The sequence below is a fragment of the Schistocerca piceifrons genome, chromosome 2 (assembly GCF_021461385.2).
Source record: "Schistocerca piceifrons isolate TAMUIC-IGC-003096 chromosome 2, iqSchPice1.1, whole genome shotgun sequence".
Classification (NCBI taxonomy): Eukaryota; Metazoa; Arthropoda; class Insecta; order Orthoptera; family Acrididae; genus Schistocerca; species Schistocerca piceifrons.
The window spans coordinates 754,653,156-754,670,716 of record NC_060139.1 but is presented as its reverse complement, the minus strand read 5'-3'; the positions used below and the strand labels follow the sequence as shown (position 1 = coordinate 754,670,716).

General features: G+C 42.9%; 1 protein-coding gene across 3 annotated transcripts in view; it reads right to left on the bottom strand.

Annotated features, from left to right (window-relative positions):
- Window positions 1-17,287, bottom strand: part of LOC124776827 (ribonuclease P protein subunit p30) — an 84,575-nt gene extending 67,288 nt beyond the window's left edge. For all 3 annotated transcript variants that reach the window (XR_007015657.1, XM_047251985.1, XM_047251986.1), the window contains exon 1: window positions 17,050-17,287. Coding sequence is in view for 2 of the 3 variants with exons in the window: in XM_047251985.1 (XP_047107941.1) it covers window positions 17,050-17,143 (94 nt within the window). In the remaining variant the exon portion in view is untranslated. The remainder of the gene's footprint in view (window positions 1-17,049) is intronic.
- Between the last annotated feature and the right edge of the window lie 274 nt (window positions 17,288-17,561).

Genomic DNA, 17,561 nt, shown 5'->3' with positions numbered 1-17,561 from the left:
GGAATGGATTTGAGGCGTTCTAGGAAGTGGTTTGTGTCTTTGATGTAGGATGGGAGTCTGCGGGTGATAGGTTGTAGGTGCTGGTCTATCAGAGCTGAGATACGTTCGGTTGGGGATTTGAAGCCTGCTACAATGGGACAGCCAGGATGGTTCTCTTTGTGGATTTTGGGTAATAGGTAGAAGGTAGGGGTACGTGGCTCAGGTGGAGTGAGTAAGTCTATGGAAGCCGTTGTGAGGCCTTGTGAGGGACCTTGGATTTTTAGGATTTTTTGCAGCTCAGTCTGGATGGAGGGAATGGGATCCTGGGTAACAGCTTTGTAGGTTGAGGTGTCAGAGAGTTGACGCAGTCCTTCTGCCACATACTCCACACGGTCAAGTACGACAGTTGTGGAGCCTTTATCCGCCGGGAGGATGACAATAGAGTGGTCTATTTTCAGCTCTTTAATGGCACGGGATTCAGCTGGGGTGATGTTGGGGGTTGTTGGGATGTTCTTCAAGAAGGACTGGGAGGCAACACTGGATGTGAGGAATTCCTGAAATGTCTGCAAGGGATGGTTTTGGGGGAGGGGAGGAGGATCCCTTTGAGAAGGCAGTCGAAACTGTTCTAGACAGGGTTCAACACTGGGTCTAGTACTTGGGGGCTGTGTTTGGGCAGTGAAGTGATATTTCCAGTCGAGGTTCCGGGTGAATGAGAGGAGATCTTTAACCAGGGCAGTGTGGTTGAATTTAGGTGTGGGGCTAAAGGTTAAGCCTTTTGATAGAACAGATGTCTCTGGAAGAGAGAGGGATCTGGATGAGAGGTTTAGGACTGAATTGGGACTGGTGATATGTGGCATTTGACTGTGGTTATAGTTGAGATTTGGTCTGTGTGGGGTATGTGCTGGGATGGGGAGATTGAGTAGGGTGGCTAGGCTAGGTTTGTTGGCTATGAGGGGGGTTTGTTGAAGGTTCTGTTGTGGTTGGTGTTTGTGAGGGATAGGGAGAGGGACCCCACTTCTTAGGTGTTGCACTAGCACTGTGGATAGTTTTTTCAGGTGTTGTGTGGCATGGAACTCAAGTTTGCAGCTGGCTTCTAGGATGATGTTCCTCAGTGTGTTCTCCAAGCAAGGGTTTGAGAGGTGGAGGACTTTGAAGAGAGATAGGAGCTGCTGGGAGTGGTGGTTACATGAAGTAGTGTAGAGATTCAGGACAAGTTGGGTAAGGGCTAAGGATTGAAGGTTCTGGAAGTCCAGGAGAGACTGGTGGAAGGAGGAATTGCACCCAGAGATGGGAACTTTTAAGGTAAGCCCTTTAGGGGTAATTCCAAAGGTTAAGCAGGACTGGAGGAAAAGTATGTGGGATTGCAGTTTGGCTACAGTGAATGCATGTTTCCGGAATGAATGTAAATAATGTGGTATAGGATTAGGGTACATAGTGGGTAACTGGTGGATAGGGAAATTAAATAACTAAAGTTGAGATAGTAATCATAAGAAGGAGTAAAACACGGAGGGAAGGACGAGAAGGAAAGAAATTGTGTTGGTAATGTTCAATACCAAAGGACGACCAGTAAATAAGAAAAATACGGAAAAAGTTGACCAGACCAAGCAAGTATGTCCAGATCAGGGGAAAAAGAACACACGTAGCTCAAAAACAGAGATAGCGAGTGGCGAAAAAAGATCGCGCGTGCCGCAAAAGCGATCGCGCGTGCCGCAAAAGCGATCGCGCGTGCCGCAAAAGCGATCGCGCGTGCCGCAAAAGCGATCGCGCGTGCCGCAAAAGCGATCGCGCGTGCCGCAAAAGCGATCGCGCGTGCCGCAAAAGCGATCGCGCGTGCCGCAAAAGCGATCGCGCGTGCCGCAAAAGCGATCGCGCGTGCCGCAAAAGCGATCGCGCGTGCCGCAAAAGCGATCGCGCGTGCCGCAAAAGCGATCGCGCGTGCCGCAAAAAAGATCGCGCATGCCGCAAAAAAGATCGCGGGTGGGGCAGAAATGTCCCAAAAAATTTTTCTTGTGGCAGAGAAAGATAGCCAATGGCACAAAAATATCGCCAGCAACAAGAAATCGACGGAAATGGATGATACTGGTAGGTGTGGAAGAGATTGTTGGCAGTGATTGTTGGCTGAAAAACAGCGAATAACGAACGTTAAAACTATGGAATGTTGAATAAATAAATCAATAAATAAAAAAGAGAAGAGGACTATAAACGGAACAAGATAATAGGAGGAAGATGAAACTAGCACAGTTGGTGACGAAAATATTTATTTATGTATATATAAAACACTGAAGAAGAGAAAGTGTTAAGATGACAGACGTAAGTGATAGCTAACAAAAGGGACAAAACAATGAAGGATGTGGACCATATAGGTGATCTAAATGATTAATGGAAAATCTCATATAAGATGTGAAACAAATACTAACAAAGAGATAGAGGGGCTGGCCAGTACTTACCTCAGCTCAGTACAGCCGATAGATACACATAAAACAGAACTGAAAATTTACATTCCTAGCTTTCGGAACTTTGTTCCTTCATCAGGGAGGAGAGAGGGGAAAAAAGGGAAGAAGGGAAAGTGGATTCAGTTACTCACTCCTCCCTGATGAAGGAACAAAGTTCCGAAAGCTAGGAATGTAAATTTTCAGTTCTGTTTTATGTGTATCTATCGGCTGTACTGAGCTGAGGTAAGTACTGGCCAGCCCCTCTACCTCTTTGTTAGTATTTGTTTCACATCTTATATGAGATTTTCCATTAATCATTTACATAATTGTCTTCATGATTTAAGCAATGTGCAGCAAAGGATCTAGTGTCTTTGACATTCAGCTTCAGGTAGATGTTTCTTCAGTTCAAAAGAGAAACACCTTGTCATCAAGTGAGATGTATAAGATCATATGCCAGGAGTGGCAAACCTGTTATAGAAGTCAGACTGAGTGGTCAATCTCTACTAGGCTCAAAGAACACAATACACAATGGAGATTAAAGAAGGCAGATTCATCCTTTTCTGAACACTGCTTAAACCACAATTACAAATATGTAATTTATGTAATTGATGTACAAGTCACACAAAGGGAAAGGGTGCAAAGCACACTCAACGAGAAATATTAGAAATTAAAAACAGATATGTTCATCCTCACATTTACTACTGAATCAGTAGACTCAGCTCAATTATTTACCCCTTTTAGATTATGTTGCACCTTCTATGTAGGAGTGGAACCTTGGTGCCTTCATTCATAAACAGGTAATCACGCAAATATGCAGTTTTGTGTTCTTAGTGTTATTGTAATGTATGTTTAGTTGTAGTTGGAATAATATTACCCTAATGGAAGTCATAAGATATTACTATACAAATGTAACTGTGTCAAAATAGCCAACAGAGATTGTGATGGCATGTTCACCTAACCAGTACCACATCACTTTCAGTGTTCACATTTGATGCCACTGGTGAGAGAACGAAATGAGAGCTCCTACTTTCCTTGCTGCCAGCATCACTGCAGAACAAGTGGGGACAGCTGCATGTTAGCAGCATGGCCCGCTGTCTCTTCCATCATTCACGCTCCATGAAGGTTGCACTTTAAGGTTAGAACTGTTCATCGATTGTTATGACAGATTTGCTTGTTACTGGATTTGGCCTTTTCCAGTTGTTTCTGTCCACCTGTCTGTGTCACTGCCAGTGTTTGAGCATAACAATTATATTTACTGAGTGCTTTTGTTATTTGCAGTAAAACTGTAGATTTCTACAGCTTTTGGCAAGATCAATCTGTTTCCTTTTTTGTTCTGCAAGCTCAATGGATCTGGTGTTGATTCTGTTGTTACAACAGCAGCAGCAGCAGCTCGAAATGCAACAACAGCAATCAGACTTCTTCATAAGTTGTTTATGACTTCACAGGGTACTGTGATCTTCTGCACACACTCGTGGCACACCAACCTGCACTCCCAGATTTTCCACTGTTCCAAGAGATGAAGGAAGAGGGGGACATGTACTTACTGTGGTTGCAGCAGAATTATGCAGCATTTCTGGTAGTGGACCTGACTTTAAAAAATGCTTTTTCTTGTCTTGGATCGAGCCCAAAATGTTCATTTTCTTCTGAAACTTTTTCTGTTAAAGGACCCTGTAACATTGTCATTTTCTCAAATGCACAAGTTTCTCAATGACTATTATCTTAAGCAAAACCATGCTGTGATTTCCTACAGAGATGTTCACCAACGACAGAAACCTGGTCAATCGTGTCAGGTATGGGTAGCCGACCTCCGAGAGCTAAGTCAGAAATGAAGGTTTATCTGTGCTCATTGTCATCAGTTCTATGCAAGCTCTCTGATTCACAATGTTGCTGTCTATTCGGCTCTGGACAGAGAGGTGCCTCAAGAGGCACTGCATTTGAAGATGCCACAGTCAAGGAGGTCCTGACTATCATTCGGTGTCACAGGCTGTGACTGAACAGCTTTAGGATGTAGCGGGAGTAGTGGTGGGGCATTCGGATCTGTAGCAATGGTATAATCCACTGACACTCTCTTCATTTTCTTCATGGTCACATCATTCACCCTTCGAATATGGCTCTTTCCACCACAGTTCCCCCTCATGTCTTGATTGCTTCCAAGCACACACCCATAGTCACATAAATGTGCACACTGCACAGCCTGCCATAAATAAGGCCATGCGGTGTCTCTGTCATGACTACCTGTGTGGCCAGTCCTTGGATGCAAATTTCCTAGAGGTTCATAGTGTAATGCAGATGCTCAGCCAGGAGGGCTCAGCATTTCCAGCAAGATTTAAATTAAACTGCAATTTCAGCAATAGCCATTCCATTTCCAGATTGATACCAAGGCCTGTGTGTATCTCATCAATCTTGAAAACTACCACTCCTGGGGTCACCCTTCTCTTTCCTCCACCAACTGCCATTTGGTTGGTCATGGTGATCAGCCAATTTCTATTCATGGCCACTTCAAAATATGTGTTAAGTATCAGCATTTCAAAAGGGGGCAGTCACATTTTTGCCTGTCAAAAGTGCGACACCAAAAACATTTTTGGTCTCAATGTGTTCAAAGCACTTGGTTTTCAAATTCAGGATGCAGCGCATCTCATTTCTGACTCCCTCTCATTCCAGGCATTACAACAACCACCACCATGAGTTTGGTCATCTTTTTCACTGTGATTGTGTGCTGCAAAAGACTATAAGGAGCACATCACCCTTAAACCAATGGTCGTTCCCAAATTTTGTAAGCTTGGCAAATTCCATTTGCTCTGCCACTGGCAGTTAAGGAGGAATTGGTCAGGTAGTATGATCCGGCTATCACTGAACCTATTCCCTCCAGCCAGTGGGCTGTGCCTCTGGTAGTTATCTGAAAGTCTACAGTGCATTAATTTCTGCAGGGATTTTAAGTCCACCACTAACATCTGTAGATGATAGCAACCCCATTCTCCGTCTGGGAGAAATACTCAAACAACTGGTGGGCAACGAGTGTTTCCTAAAATTTACTCAGCAGAGCTGTACCTGCAGCTTCAGCTGGGGTTTCCATCTCAACAAATTGTAGTCATTAACAATCCCTTTGGGTTGTACCATTTTATGCACCTGCTGTTCGACATTGTAAGCACTCCCACCATTTTTTTGAGATTTTTAGACCAGTTAATGTGAGGTTTTCCATGATGTGCAAACTATCTTGTTGATATCAGTGTCACAGATTCCTCATGGCAGGAACATGTAGTTAACCTCTACATTCCCTTCACTAAATTGCAATGGCGAAGTGCAATCTGAGAAAATTAAAGATTTTTAGACAGAAATTATATATTTGACACATCTTCTTTTGAAGGACAGTGTGAAACCTACAAAGCACTACGTAGGAACAGCAGAACAAGAAGAAAGTTTGTTAATTTCAGGACAGAATAATATATTATTCAAAACTTCTCGCTAATAAGGCAGACATAATTATCGATTGAACAAGTTGTGAAAAAATGATATTCCTTTCATTTTGTTAGCAGCCTGTGACAGAGCATTCACCCACACAAAGTCACTGCCATGACTTGGCACCTTTACACCAGGTTGACACTCATCCCAGCAACAAATACTTGCCAATAAAAGGTGAAGTGGCATTAACTCACAAATACTGATGGCTCTGAGCAATTTCTTGAGTGTGCCTCCAAAACATTGAGAGCCACTATACACAATTATTCTCACACCAACCATAGGCCATCTGTGGCACTGTCTGGGCCCCCTTCACGACTTTCCGACAGGATCATGCAACATCTCCAGTGTTGGGCTTTGTTTCTGAGTGAGTGCATAGCACTATGAGAGATCCATAGCACAGTATGCTGCGCTGACACACCTACTCATGGGATCTGACCCAGCCATCACCAAAGCTGAAATTGTCAATCTCTATATCAATGCTCACTTACAGCACACAGTGCATATACTTCTATTGATGGTCCATTGCACTGTGCAGGCCACTCAGCAAGATCCTGAGCTGCAACAGATGGTTGATTTCATGTGCAATGGTTGTCCCATGTGCCTGCCTGCAAATGAGCCAGGTCTGTTCCGTACTTATTTTCTCCTCTGTCATCGGCTGGCAGTAGTCAACAACACTCTCCTCCTTGGCACCAATTTGGATGAACCGCAGGTCATCAAGCTTTCAGTCCTGCAGGGTCATATCCTTGTTCTCTTACACCATGGCCACTAGGTCATGACCCAGATGAAGGTCCTCATACTGCATTTTGTCTATTGGTCTGGAACCAACTGAGCTATTGAGAGGGTCATCTGCGAGAACAAATCGTGTGCTGAACAGCAGGTGGCGCCACCACGAACTTTTGCTCTATGGTCCACACAACATCAGCAGTGTAACCAAATTCACATTGGCTTTGCGAGACCCTTCTGTCACCACGTGGTTGATGGTGGTTGATACACTGTCCAATTATCCATACATTCTGCAGATTTGTTTCTCCACCATGATAGCTACAGTGTAGGGTCTCACCCAGGTCTTTGTGACTGAAAGGTTGCCCCAGATGACTGTGTCTCAAATAGACACAGTTCACATCAGCATTGTTTCAAGATTTCTGTGCCAGAAATGGTATTGCATGTCCACACCACTTCATGCACAATCAAACGATGAGGCAGAGAGTATTGTGTGCACCTTTAAATGCAGTTAAATAAAGTGCTTGGCAGATTCGTCAGTAGACCCAGTAATGACTCTGTTTGTCAGCACCTACAAGACCGCACTGCTGCGTGGCAAAAGCCCTGGACAATGCAGCCCCATGCCGATGTGCACTTATGCCTTTCACAATAGACCCCAGGCAGCCTCAATTGGCAGCCTGGAAGGTCGATGGTGCGAGTGAGGTGCAGCAGCGAAGTTCACTTTGGATACCAGTAGCGAGTCACTCTCCCACCATCAGGTGCAGCAGTGCCTTTGGTTTTGTTTTGTTTTAGGATGTAAAAACAACTAGGGTCATATAAGGCCATGTCAGAACCACAAAACACAAAGAAAACCAGGAGTTAAAAAAGACTACACACGAACACCAATTGACGGAAGGAAACACAGCTAAAAACAGTGACTGGAGAAAGGTCCATCAAATATGCCATAAAGATTAAATGTCCTTCGCCACATTGTTACTACAAATAAAAACTTGGTTGACAACCCGCGTGTCGTTCACTTAAACAGCCAATAATCAGACGGCGAACATAAATGTGAACACAAGTGGTTAAAAAAAGCTGTTTTTGTCAGGAAATGGCAAACCGTCAGAGGTAGAGGGTAATGAGCACATAATGTAGAGGGGGCACCAGTTAAGAAATGGGGATGGCTACAAAGACAGTGCCCAATACGCAACCTAGCTAAAATGGACCTTGCAGTGAGAGGGCGCAAGAGGAAGTTGTCCAAGCTGATGTTAAGAGGTTTAATAGCCTGGAAGTTGTTCCCATGAATGGAGGACCAGTGGTGATGCCATGGTGACACTATCTGTTGACAGTGGCAACACAGAAATCATTGGAAGGAATGGAAGAACTAGCAGGCCGAGGACTGCAGTATTGGGAACAGTGCCAGCAGTCTCGTTTCCCATCAGACTGTCATGAACAAGAACCCACATAAACATCATAAGGGCTCCTTCAAAAGTGAGCAAGTAACAGCTCTCCTGGATGCATTGCACTGATGGATGAACAGCATACAGTACACTGAGGCTCTGAAGGCCACTGAGAGAGGGTTGTTTGGGGAGGGAGACCAGAAAGCAAGGTCATCGGTCTCATCGGATTAGGAAAGGATGGGGACGGAAGTCGGCCGTGCCCTTTCAGAGGAACCATCCCGGCATTTGCCTGGAGTGATTTAGGAAAATCATGGAAAACCTAAATCAAGATGGTCGGACGCGGGATTGAACCGTCATCCTCCCAAATGCGAGTCCAGTGTCTAACCACTGCGCCACCTCGCTCGGTGCCACTGAGAGAGCCAGAGCAGATAACGCAAGTGAAAAGCTTGTGTCACCGGATGTACTGTGTGGCCCGATACAGAGTGAAGAGCTCTGCTGTAAATACTGAGCAGTGGTCTGGAAGCCGATATCGAAAAACGTTGGTACCAATGATGAAGGCACACCAGACACCACAATCAGCCTGACAGCCATCAGTGTACACAAAGATACTACAGCAAAGTTCCATGCAAAGGTTGAGAAACTTATGGCAATAGAGTGAGGCTGAAGTTGTGTTTTTAGGAAGCAAATGAAGTCCAAGGTGAACATGGTCCACTGCACAGAGCCAAGGTGGTGCAGTGGTTAGTAAATTGTGAGACTTGAGAATGGGCATATGATTAGTAAAACTGAATAGTTAAAATTTCTAGGTGTTCAGATTGTAAGCTGTCATGGAAAACCCACATTCAGGGTCATGTTCAAAGTAATGCTGCCATTTTTACTATTCAAACGATATCAGAAGTGAGTGATGGTTCAACACGAAAATTAGTCTATTTTGCTTATTTTCATTTGCTTATGTCATATGGTATTATATTTTGGGGTAACTCTTCCCATCCTGTAAGGATATTTTTGGCTCACCCAGGGAATAGGTGGTGTAAGTTCACGAACCTATTGTCAACCCCTGTTCACGAGTCTGGGTATTTTGACATTGTCCTCTCAATATATAAACTCCTTACTCTCATTTCTTGTTAACAATATTAGCTTATTCCAAAGAATATTCAGCTTTCACTCAGTTAATACTCAGCAAAAATCAAACCTGCATTTGGATTGCACTTCCTTAACTCTTGTGCAGAAAGGTGTGGGAGTATACTGCTGCATCCATTTTCAATAAGCTACTACTAGAATTCATAAATATTAGCAGTAATCCATGTGCTTTCACATTGAAACAGAAGAGTTTCCTCATGCATCATTTCTTCTATTCTGTCGAGGAGCTGCTTGAAAAATTAAGCTGATTCTTGTTGTATTGTTGATTGCATTTACGTAAACTTATGGCTTAACTTTTCACAGGTTCATAAACGTTTTATTTTTATCTGTTATTACTTTTATCTTGTAATTCCATGTACTGACACATTCCATAGTCTTGGAAATTTGCTCCTCAATTTGGTCCTACGGAACTTGATGTGTAAATAAAATAAAGAAAGAATGAAATGGTTGGTGGTGCACACAGGTGACACAGAGGACGGCTGGGCAAGGGTATCAGTTGGCAACACTGTCAAAGAGGATCTCCGAGTCAGTGAAGGAAAAGACCGTTTGCCTTTGTTGAACTTCTTCGAGCCTTTCCAGTTGGCGGAGGAAGACTCAGATGTTTGTTGGCTGGAGGGACGTAGAAAGTCTTTGCGGTAGTATTTCTTCTGTCCTTTCCAGCCTACCGGTTGCGAAGCAGGTGACTTCACCCCGTGAGGTGAAAGTTTGTGGTTTGTTGCACAGTTGGAGGAGGAGACCGGGATGCTACCATGACACTGGGTGATTTCACAACCGCAGTGCTAAATTTGAGGTCGCACGTCTGCGTGGCCATGTCATTTGTGGAGCAATATGCAGCAAGCAATAACAGTACTGTAGGCACCAGATGGTAAAATGCAGGGTTTGAGATCAGCCAACAAAATGCGACTGACTGGGTAAGGTACTTTTTGCTTCACCCAGATCTCTAGTATATCCTGCTCATCCAGATACACAGGACAATCTCAGGAGGCGGCAGCACGGTCGCTGTTGCAGTTGATACAGCGGGGAGGAGGAGGCAGACAATCACCCTCATGAGCGTCCCTACCATAGGTTACATATTTGGCTGGGTGGCGACAGATCTCTTGGCTGTGGTTGTAATGGTGACACTAGTAGCGGTGCATTGGTTTCGGAAGTTACGGTCATACTGCAATAACTTCATGGCTTGCTTTGATGAATGGAAGCCTTACTCTATCAAAAGTGAGAAAAAGAGGGCGTGTCGGCATTAAGGATGCATCTACTTTTTTCATCACCTGATGGACTGCAATGGCACTCAATGGTCTGGAATGGCACCCTGATCAGAGAGGTACATTTGGATTTCTACCTCAGTCAGACCACCAAGCAGCCTAGTGTAAATAACACCACGGGAAGAATTCAGCGTGCAATGGGCCTTGACACTAACAGAATAGCTGCGGATGTGGAAAGCTGCAAGTAGTTGTGCTTGAGAATCAGACGTAGTCTCCAAGAGCAAAGCGCCATTTCATTCATGACAGCAGGATTTCACAGGGGCAGCCATTGCATCAACACCTTTCTGTATAATAACGGATTTATCGTAGCAAAGAATTGACTGTCTTCAGTATGTGAAAGCACAAGGAACCATGGTGCAGCTGGGAGGGTCTTCGAATAGTTAGCTTCCTTCCGGTTACGTTTGGTAGACACTGACGGTGAAAAAGATGATTGGCTCATTGTGAGAAAATCCCCTGCGACTGCTAGCATCTCCAATGGTACACTCCTTCCAACTGGTGGTCACCTTCATAAGGATGCTCAACCGCCTTAGTGATTGTTCGCACCTTAGGTCACACATCCCAAACACCTGACAAAGGGAAGAATCGGCAATTTAGGAAGGTAGCAGCTCAGGCAATCACCCCTCTCTCAGCCTGGCCTTTACCAGGGGATACGTGCGAATCCTACCTGTCAACCCGGGGCTGGGAATTACGTGTTACTCAGTCACCTGCTACACGTCAGACACAGGGACCGCCCTTCAGGAGCGACCAGGGAGGAAGAAGAAAAAGAGGAACCTCAAACGCCAATGCAGAGTAAGAATAGGAAAGGGGAAGGAAAAAAAGAAAGAAGGAACGAAAGACAGTGGAGAGACTGTTCTGATATTGGCGACTGAATATGCAGAACACACTTCCATAAACATCCCAGACAGGTTCCCCAAGGGAGGGGAAAGGGAATAGCAAAGGCTAGACATGCAGCACGGAAGGGAAAAGATGCTGCAAAGACTGGAGCCCCATGGTAGCCAAGCACAAAACCATCACAGAGCAGTGAACCATCTGGGGGCAGTGCCCTCGGTGGGCACTAACCCATCACACCCACAGCCACAGCAGACGCTGGTGGGCAGTCCACTCATAAGCATCTCTTCATTCCAGGAGCTAGGTGGTATGAGGTGCCATCATTTGAGGAGCTGTAGGGTTGATCTCAAGATGTGGCCACCAGCCACATTGAGCCTACTCTCAACTTTCAATGGTAGTGCATCTGTGGTGTAAGCCCCATCTGTTTGGCCTCCCACTTTTTTCCACTGATAACTGTGGTGCCAGCTCTCCTAAGGGTGGAGAGTTGTGACAGTGTGTCCACATACACAATAACCATTACATGAAATGAGAGCATCTGCTTCACTAATTCCTAGCACTACCGTTGGCTGAGTGGGGACAACTGCAAGCCAGCAATGTGGCCTGGACTCTCTAGCATCATTCGCATTCTTTGAAGGCTGTACTTGTCGATTAGGACTACTCAGTGATTGTTATGATAGACTTGCCTGTTACTAGACTGCTTCTGTCCATGTGTCTGCATAGTCACCGGTGCTCATTCACGACAGTTGTATTTACTGTGTATTTTCTTATTTGTATTTAAACTGTACATATTACAGAGATAACTTTTATGGTTTAAAACTAGAAGTGATAAATTAAGAAGTTGACAGGTTTTTATCTTTGTTACCAGCTTTTGTAACATTTTTGTACCGTAAAATGGATTTAAAACCAGAAATCTAGGTTATACAAAACAATAAAGTTTTATGAAACAAGGAAAGAAGTGTTTTGTTCAGTTAATTAATATTAATGATTAATTTTTAGAAGAATTCTAGTGCTCATTTTTATCTCAGCATAAAACTACAGCATATCAGTAGTACACTCACTGTCTACCAGAGGAAATATGCATCTGACTGTTTATTGCTTAGGTTCACGTTGTTTGCCATATTTAAGAGGTAACAGGTTCCAGCTACCAGAATTGGGGAGAGGTGCCTCAAGATATTGCGGGAGTATGAAATACGGTGGCTTACGGAGTGTGTATGTAGATGTATATGTACCACACTGGAGTGCACACTCGCCAGTTATGAGAGAAACAGAAATCACAAAGCCAAAAACAACAGAAATTCACTCATAATTATCTATTCTGTAGGAATGCAACAACTTCAGATGAATTTACTTCCTATGTACAGCTTATAAGATACTGCTGCTGTTAGGATAGCTAAAACCATAGTTGAGGATATATTTGAATTCCAAAAAGCAAGGTTTACAGAAGGAAAAGTCAAACATTGAGCAACTGCATATAATGAGGCAAGCGTTATCAATGAGCCGGGAATTTTGCACAGATATTCACTGCCTCTTTGTGGACTTCCAAAAAGCACGCAAGCAATATAGCAAAAGCTGAAAAAGGTGCAAGTTCCAAGATAACTAATGAAACTAGCACAAGCTTGTGTTCAAGAGACAACATGCACAGTGAAAGTGAATGAAAAGCTGTTTGAGAAGTTCAACCTACGTGAATCATGTAATATTAATAGCAGAGAATGAGCAAGATCTGGTTCAGATGGTAAGAGTGTTCATGGAAGAGGCAATGAGAGCAGGCATGAAGATGAATATGGATAAGATTCAATACCTCACAGCAAGCAGAGAAAACAATAACAAAGCTTCAGATGTGGATGATAAAGTCTCTGAAAGGGTGAAAGAGTTCTAATCTCTTGGGCAATACAAAGTTGAAGGAATAAGACAGACCAGGAAATAATGGTAAGAACTCAACCATTAAGTAGGTCAATATTTACACTCAGAAAGTTATTGAAGTCTTTTATTACACTGAGGTCCACAAAGATTAGGATGCACAGGACTGTAATACGACCTGTGGTCCTAAATGCAGGAGAGACCTGGACTCCGACCCAGAACAAAGAATAACAATTGTTGATATCTGAGATTGCTGCTCAGACATATATTTTTGGACCACTAAAGGATACAGACAACCAGAGAAAAAGCAAAAACAGTGACCTACAGGAGTTGTATAAATCACTGGATATTGTTGCAGTGATTACTGAGAGGAGACTGAAATGATAGGGCCACATAATTCAGCGAGAAGGCCAAATCACCAGGCAGATGGTGGAAGAGAAAATCAAAGATAACAGACCAGGGCAAGATAGATTGATGGGATTACACAGGATATGAGTATGATGGGACTAGCTGGAGAAGAATACATGGACCGAAGAAATGGAAAAGACTGATTGGCAAGACCAAAGACTGACTGCAGTTTGTGTGGCCACCATAGTAAATAAGTAAGTTACTTATTCTCCATCAAAATATGCTATCTATTAAAAATAAAGTACACTAGCCTGAAACTGAATAATAGTCTCTGAACAGCATAATAGTATATATTAGGCAGCACTGAAGCAAGAGACACTGAAATACTGTACACAGTCTTGTCCTTCTATGAAACAGCAAGATGCTACTGCAAGACTAAGTTGAAAGGTGAGGGATCGTGTATTTACATCAAAAGCGGCACATATTTTAATGCTAAAGAAATTCTGATAGCAATTTGTGCTGATAAACATTTTGCGCTATCAGCCATTCAATTAATGAGCTAGGCATCCTTAAAAAGTTAATCATTTTGTGTGTGTACATTCACCTAGTGGTAATATGAACACTTTCTGCAACAACTTAACTTAAATCTTGGAATGAATATCAATATCAGCATTGAGGGTGAAATTAGTGATAAGTTCCTAAACATTCTAAACATTTTTGGAATGGTATGAATACAGTATCATAAAGTTCAGCATCAACCTTATACCATGTAATTACAGGTATTGATGGAGGAAAAGTGTATAGTTTTTATAAAAGATCTTGGTCTCTCTGCTCATTACTGTCAGATAATACAGCTCAAGAGAAGCTTGGTAAAACCTGCAAAATTGCAGTCTTTGAATGGATCTTCACAAAATAAAAACTGCAAGGGCATACTGCCCTCCAAATCTCTGAACGCGGTACACTCACCAGTCAACATTAGTGTGACACTGTACTCCTTCCCATGTGCACGGGCAAGAGTGTATTTGGCCCCAACTTCATTTTTATGGAAGACAAAGTCTGATCACATTGAACTGTGCAGGTGGAGACGCTCTTAGAAGAAGGGGATATTCAACAAACGGACTGGCCTGCCCATCCCCCAGACTTCAATCTCATTGAGCACTTGTGGGACACGTTGGGGAGACATAATATTGCAGCATGTCCACAAACAAAGACAAACATTCAGCAGTACTCAACTCCGTTGGTGTAGGAATTAAACACCCTACCACAATCTCGTAGTAAGCACGTCGCAGAGCACGCACTGCTATCCCTCATGATGACACATCCTATCTCATCTTTTGTAGAATTCAGGGGCCCATAATAAATTGTGGAAACTTCAGTATAATTATTGCCTCTGAATAGAAGTGTCATTTCCATTCATCTCATAGCGTATTTCATCAGTTACCTTCTGTTCTATACCATAGCAGTTTTTTCTATGTATGGTCCAAGTTTCACCAAGCTATGTTACCTGGCAGTGATGCATCATGCAGAAGGTACTTGCATCGTTATACATTTAGCAAAAATTAACCCTTTAGTTACATCTGAATCCTGAGGATCCTTGTAATTCTGCTAGCAACTGATTGTAGTTTTGAGAAAAAAAGACTATCACTGGCAATTGCCTGATTCTCCGTTGTTGTATATCAAGCAACTCTAGAGAGGACATTAAATGCATTTGTGGTACTGAACCATGCAACAGGATCTTTGGCTCCACCATATGATGTGGTTGCTGTACTGAACAACACAAATGAGAGACAGATTGAACTTCATACTTTCAATGTGTTCCGAGTCAACTAATTCCAAGGAACAAAATACTAGCAGGTAGTTTTCCGACATTCCCAGACGTCACATCCACCCCTGGTTGTGGTAGGACCATCTTACTCCCACAGAGTTTTTATGCAAATAATGTCCTGTGTATACACAAAATTTGGGGAAACTGGTTCAGACATTCCTGAGTTATGGTTTTATGTTATGCCTTTTCACTCCAAACCCTCAGCATAGGAAGCTATAGAGGTGCTACTGTCACAGTAAATTTTTCCCAACAGTAAGTGAAACTGGTAGAAATTCCTTCACGTATTACACAGTTATGCCGATATGTCACTGTCTTGCCACCCCCTACAGTCAAATCTTGTACTGAAACATCACTGTGACTGTCACCAGTAAGTCTATGAACCCCAAAAATTATGGATTCAATACTAACATCAGTCACCATTGAATCATAGCTTCTTACAATAATACATGTATTACAGACATCTCCTCCTCCCCCATCTCTCTATCACCACTTTCCCCCTCTAAACGACCATCTCCCTGCTGTCTACAAGCATATTCACTTCATCCCTCTCTATGACCATATTCATACCCCACCCCCTTTCTGTCCACTTCCACCCTCTCTCTCTGTCAATTTCCTCTTTCCCCCTTTCTCTGTCCATCTCCTCTTTCCCCCTCTCTCTCTGCCCACCTCCTTCCCTCCTCCCACTCACTGTCCATCTCGTCTTCGATCCCCTCTCTCACTGTCATTTTTCTCCATGCCCCCTTCTCTCTGTCCATCTCCTCCTCTCCCCTCTAGTGAAAAACCAATTCTTGAATACAGCAAGAAGGTTAAAACAGATGTAGGCTGCATTAGTTATGTAGAAATGAAGGTGCTTGCAGAAGACAGACTACTGAGGAGACCTGCGTCAAACAAGTCTTCGGGATGAAGACCACCACAAGGACACGAAAAACACATTCATTTTTGCTCCTCCTACATCTACAACCATACTCTGTAAACCACAGTAAATTGCATGACAGGGGGTACATCCCTTGGTTCCAGTTATTATGACCTTCTCCCGATGAAATTGCCAAGATACTCTTTTAACCACAAAACATACAACTATTACGTGAGTTTTACAATGAAAACAGTTTTACTGAGTACTGTATTTTCATCATGCCTGAAATAATAAACCTCTGAAACCGACACAAATGGACGTTCAGAATTTCATTATAGTATACAATTTCTAATTACGACTTTCATACATATGAATTATTAATTACGTTAAAGTAATACAGTCGAGTCTTAATGCGAAATCAGAAACTTGTGATTCATTCGGTATTTGACTGTTTCATTGTGGTTTTGCTAGAAGCAACACTCTGCTTCTGCATTAGAGAAAAGAAGACACACTGAAACTATGTCTAGACCTTAAGCCCAAGCAATTCTCTGCAGTAGGAAATACCGATGGCCGCCTGATAATTTGATTTAGCCAGCTGTGTATAGCTATAATGCACGATGTGTTTTCGCTAAACCCATACTGAAACAGGACTTTTTTTCTATTTAGCACAACTGACTGTTACATATGTACTATAAAGTCAGCTAACGCCAACATTCTTTTGGTTTATTATTATCATTATTCTCGTTTGGGCCCTACTAGAACTCGCGGTAGGTACAGCAATGGGCATTTCGGGTTTTGTTTTAGCCAAGCTAAGACAGGACTAACCTGTTCTCCTTAGGAAACTGGATGAGTATTCTGTTTCAAGCAACTGTCTAAAAATGTACGTTAAATTACAAACACAGTATTGTCTGAAACAGATTATCAACTGGACAACATTTGTTTACATGTTATAATTTATAAGAAGTAAACTTACAAGTCACAAGTGTATCGCAGATGTCACGTAATCTTGTCACCTCTTGTTCGTTTATGGCGATATTTAAATCATAGAATGCTTTGTAGTTGTTCATTTTTGTCTTCTTTATTCACGGCTGTATATTCACCAAGCACATGTGACACATGGTGACTGTATACAAACAAAATTTCGCTCCCAAACGGTGTTGCCAACACTACGCACAAAGATCTCTCTGCTCTATGCAACACAGCCTGGGAGTGTCTCCCGACAGTACGCACTTAGCTGTTTTGACGTTTGGCTGCCGGAAGTCACGTGACTTGGCTGCGAGGACGGTTTTCATGCAGTTGCAACCGTGAAGACTGAAGGAATTAGTTAAGCTTGAAGTAATTTCTATCTTATGTTTTAGTCCTTCATGTTCAATAAACAGAATAGTATAAAAGTTCCGCAGTAGGCCCATATTGAAATTTACGTAATTGATATATGTGCGTACAGATACGCCGAAATATTCAGTCGATTAGTGTCGGTTTTTTTTC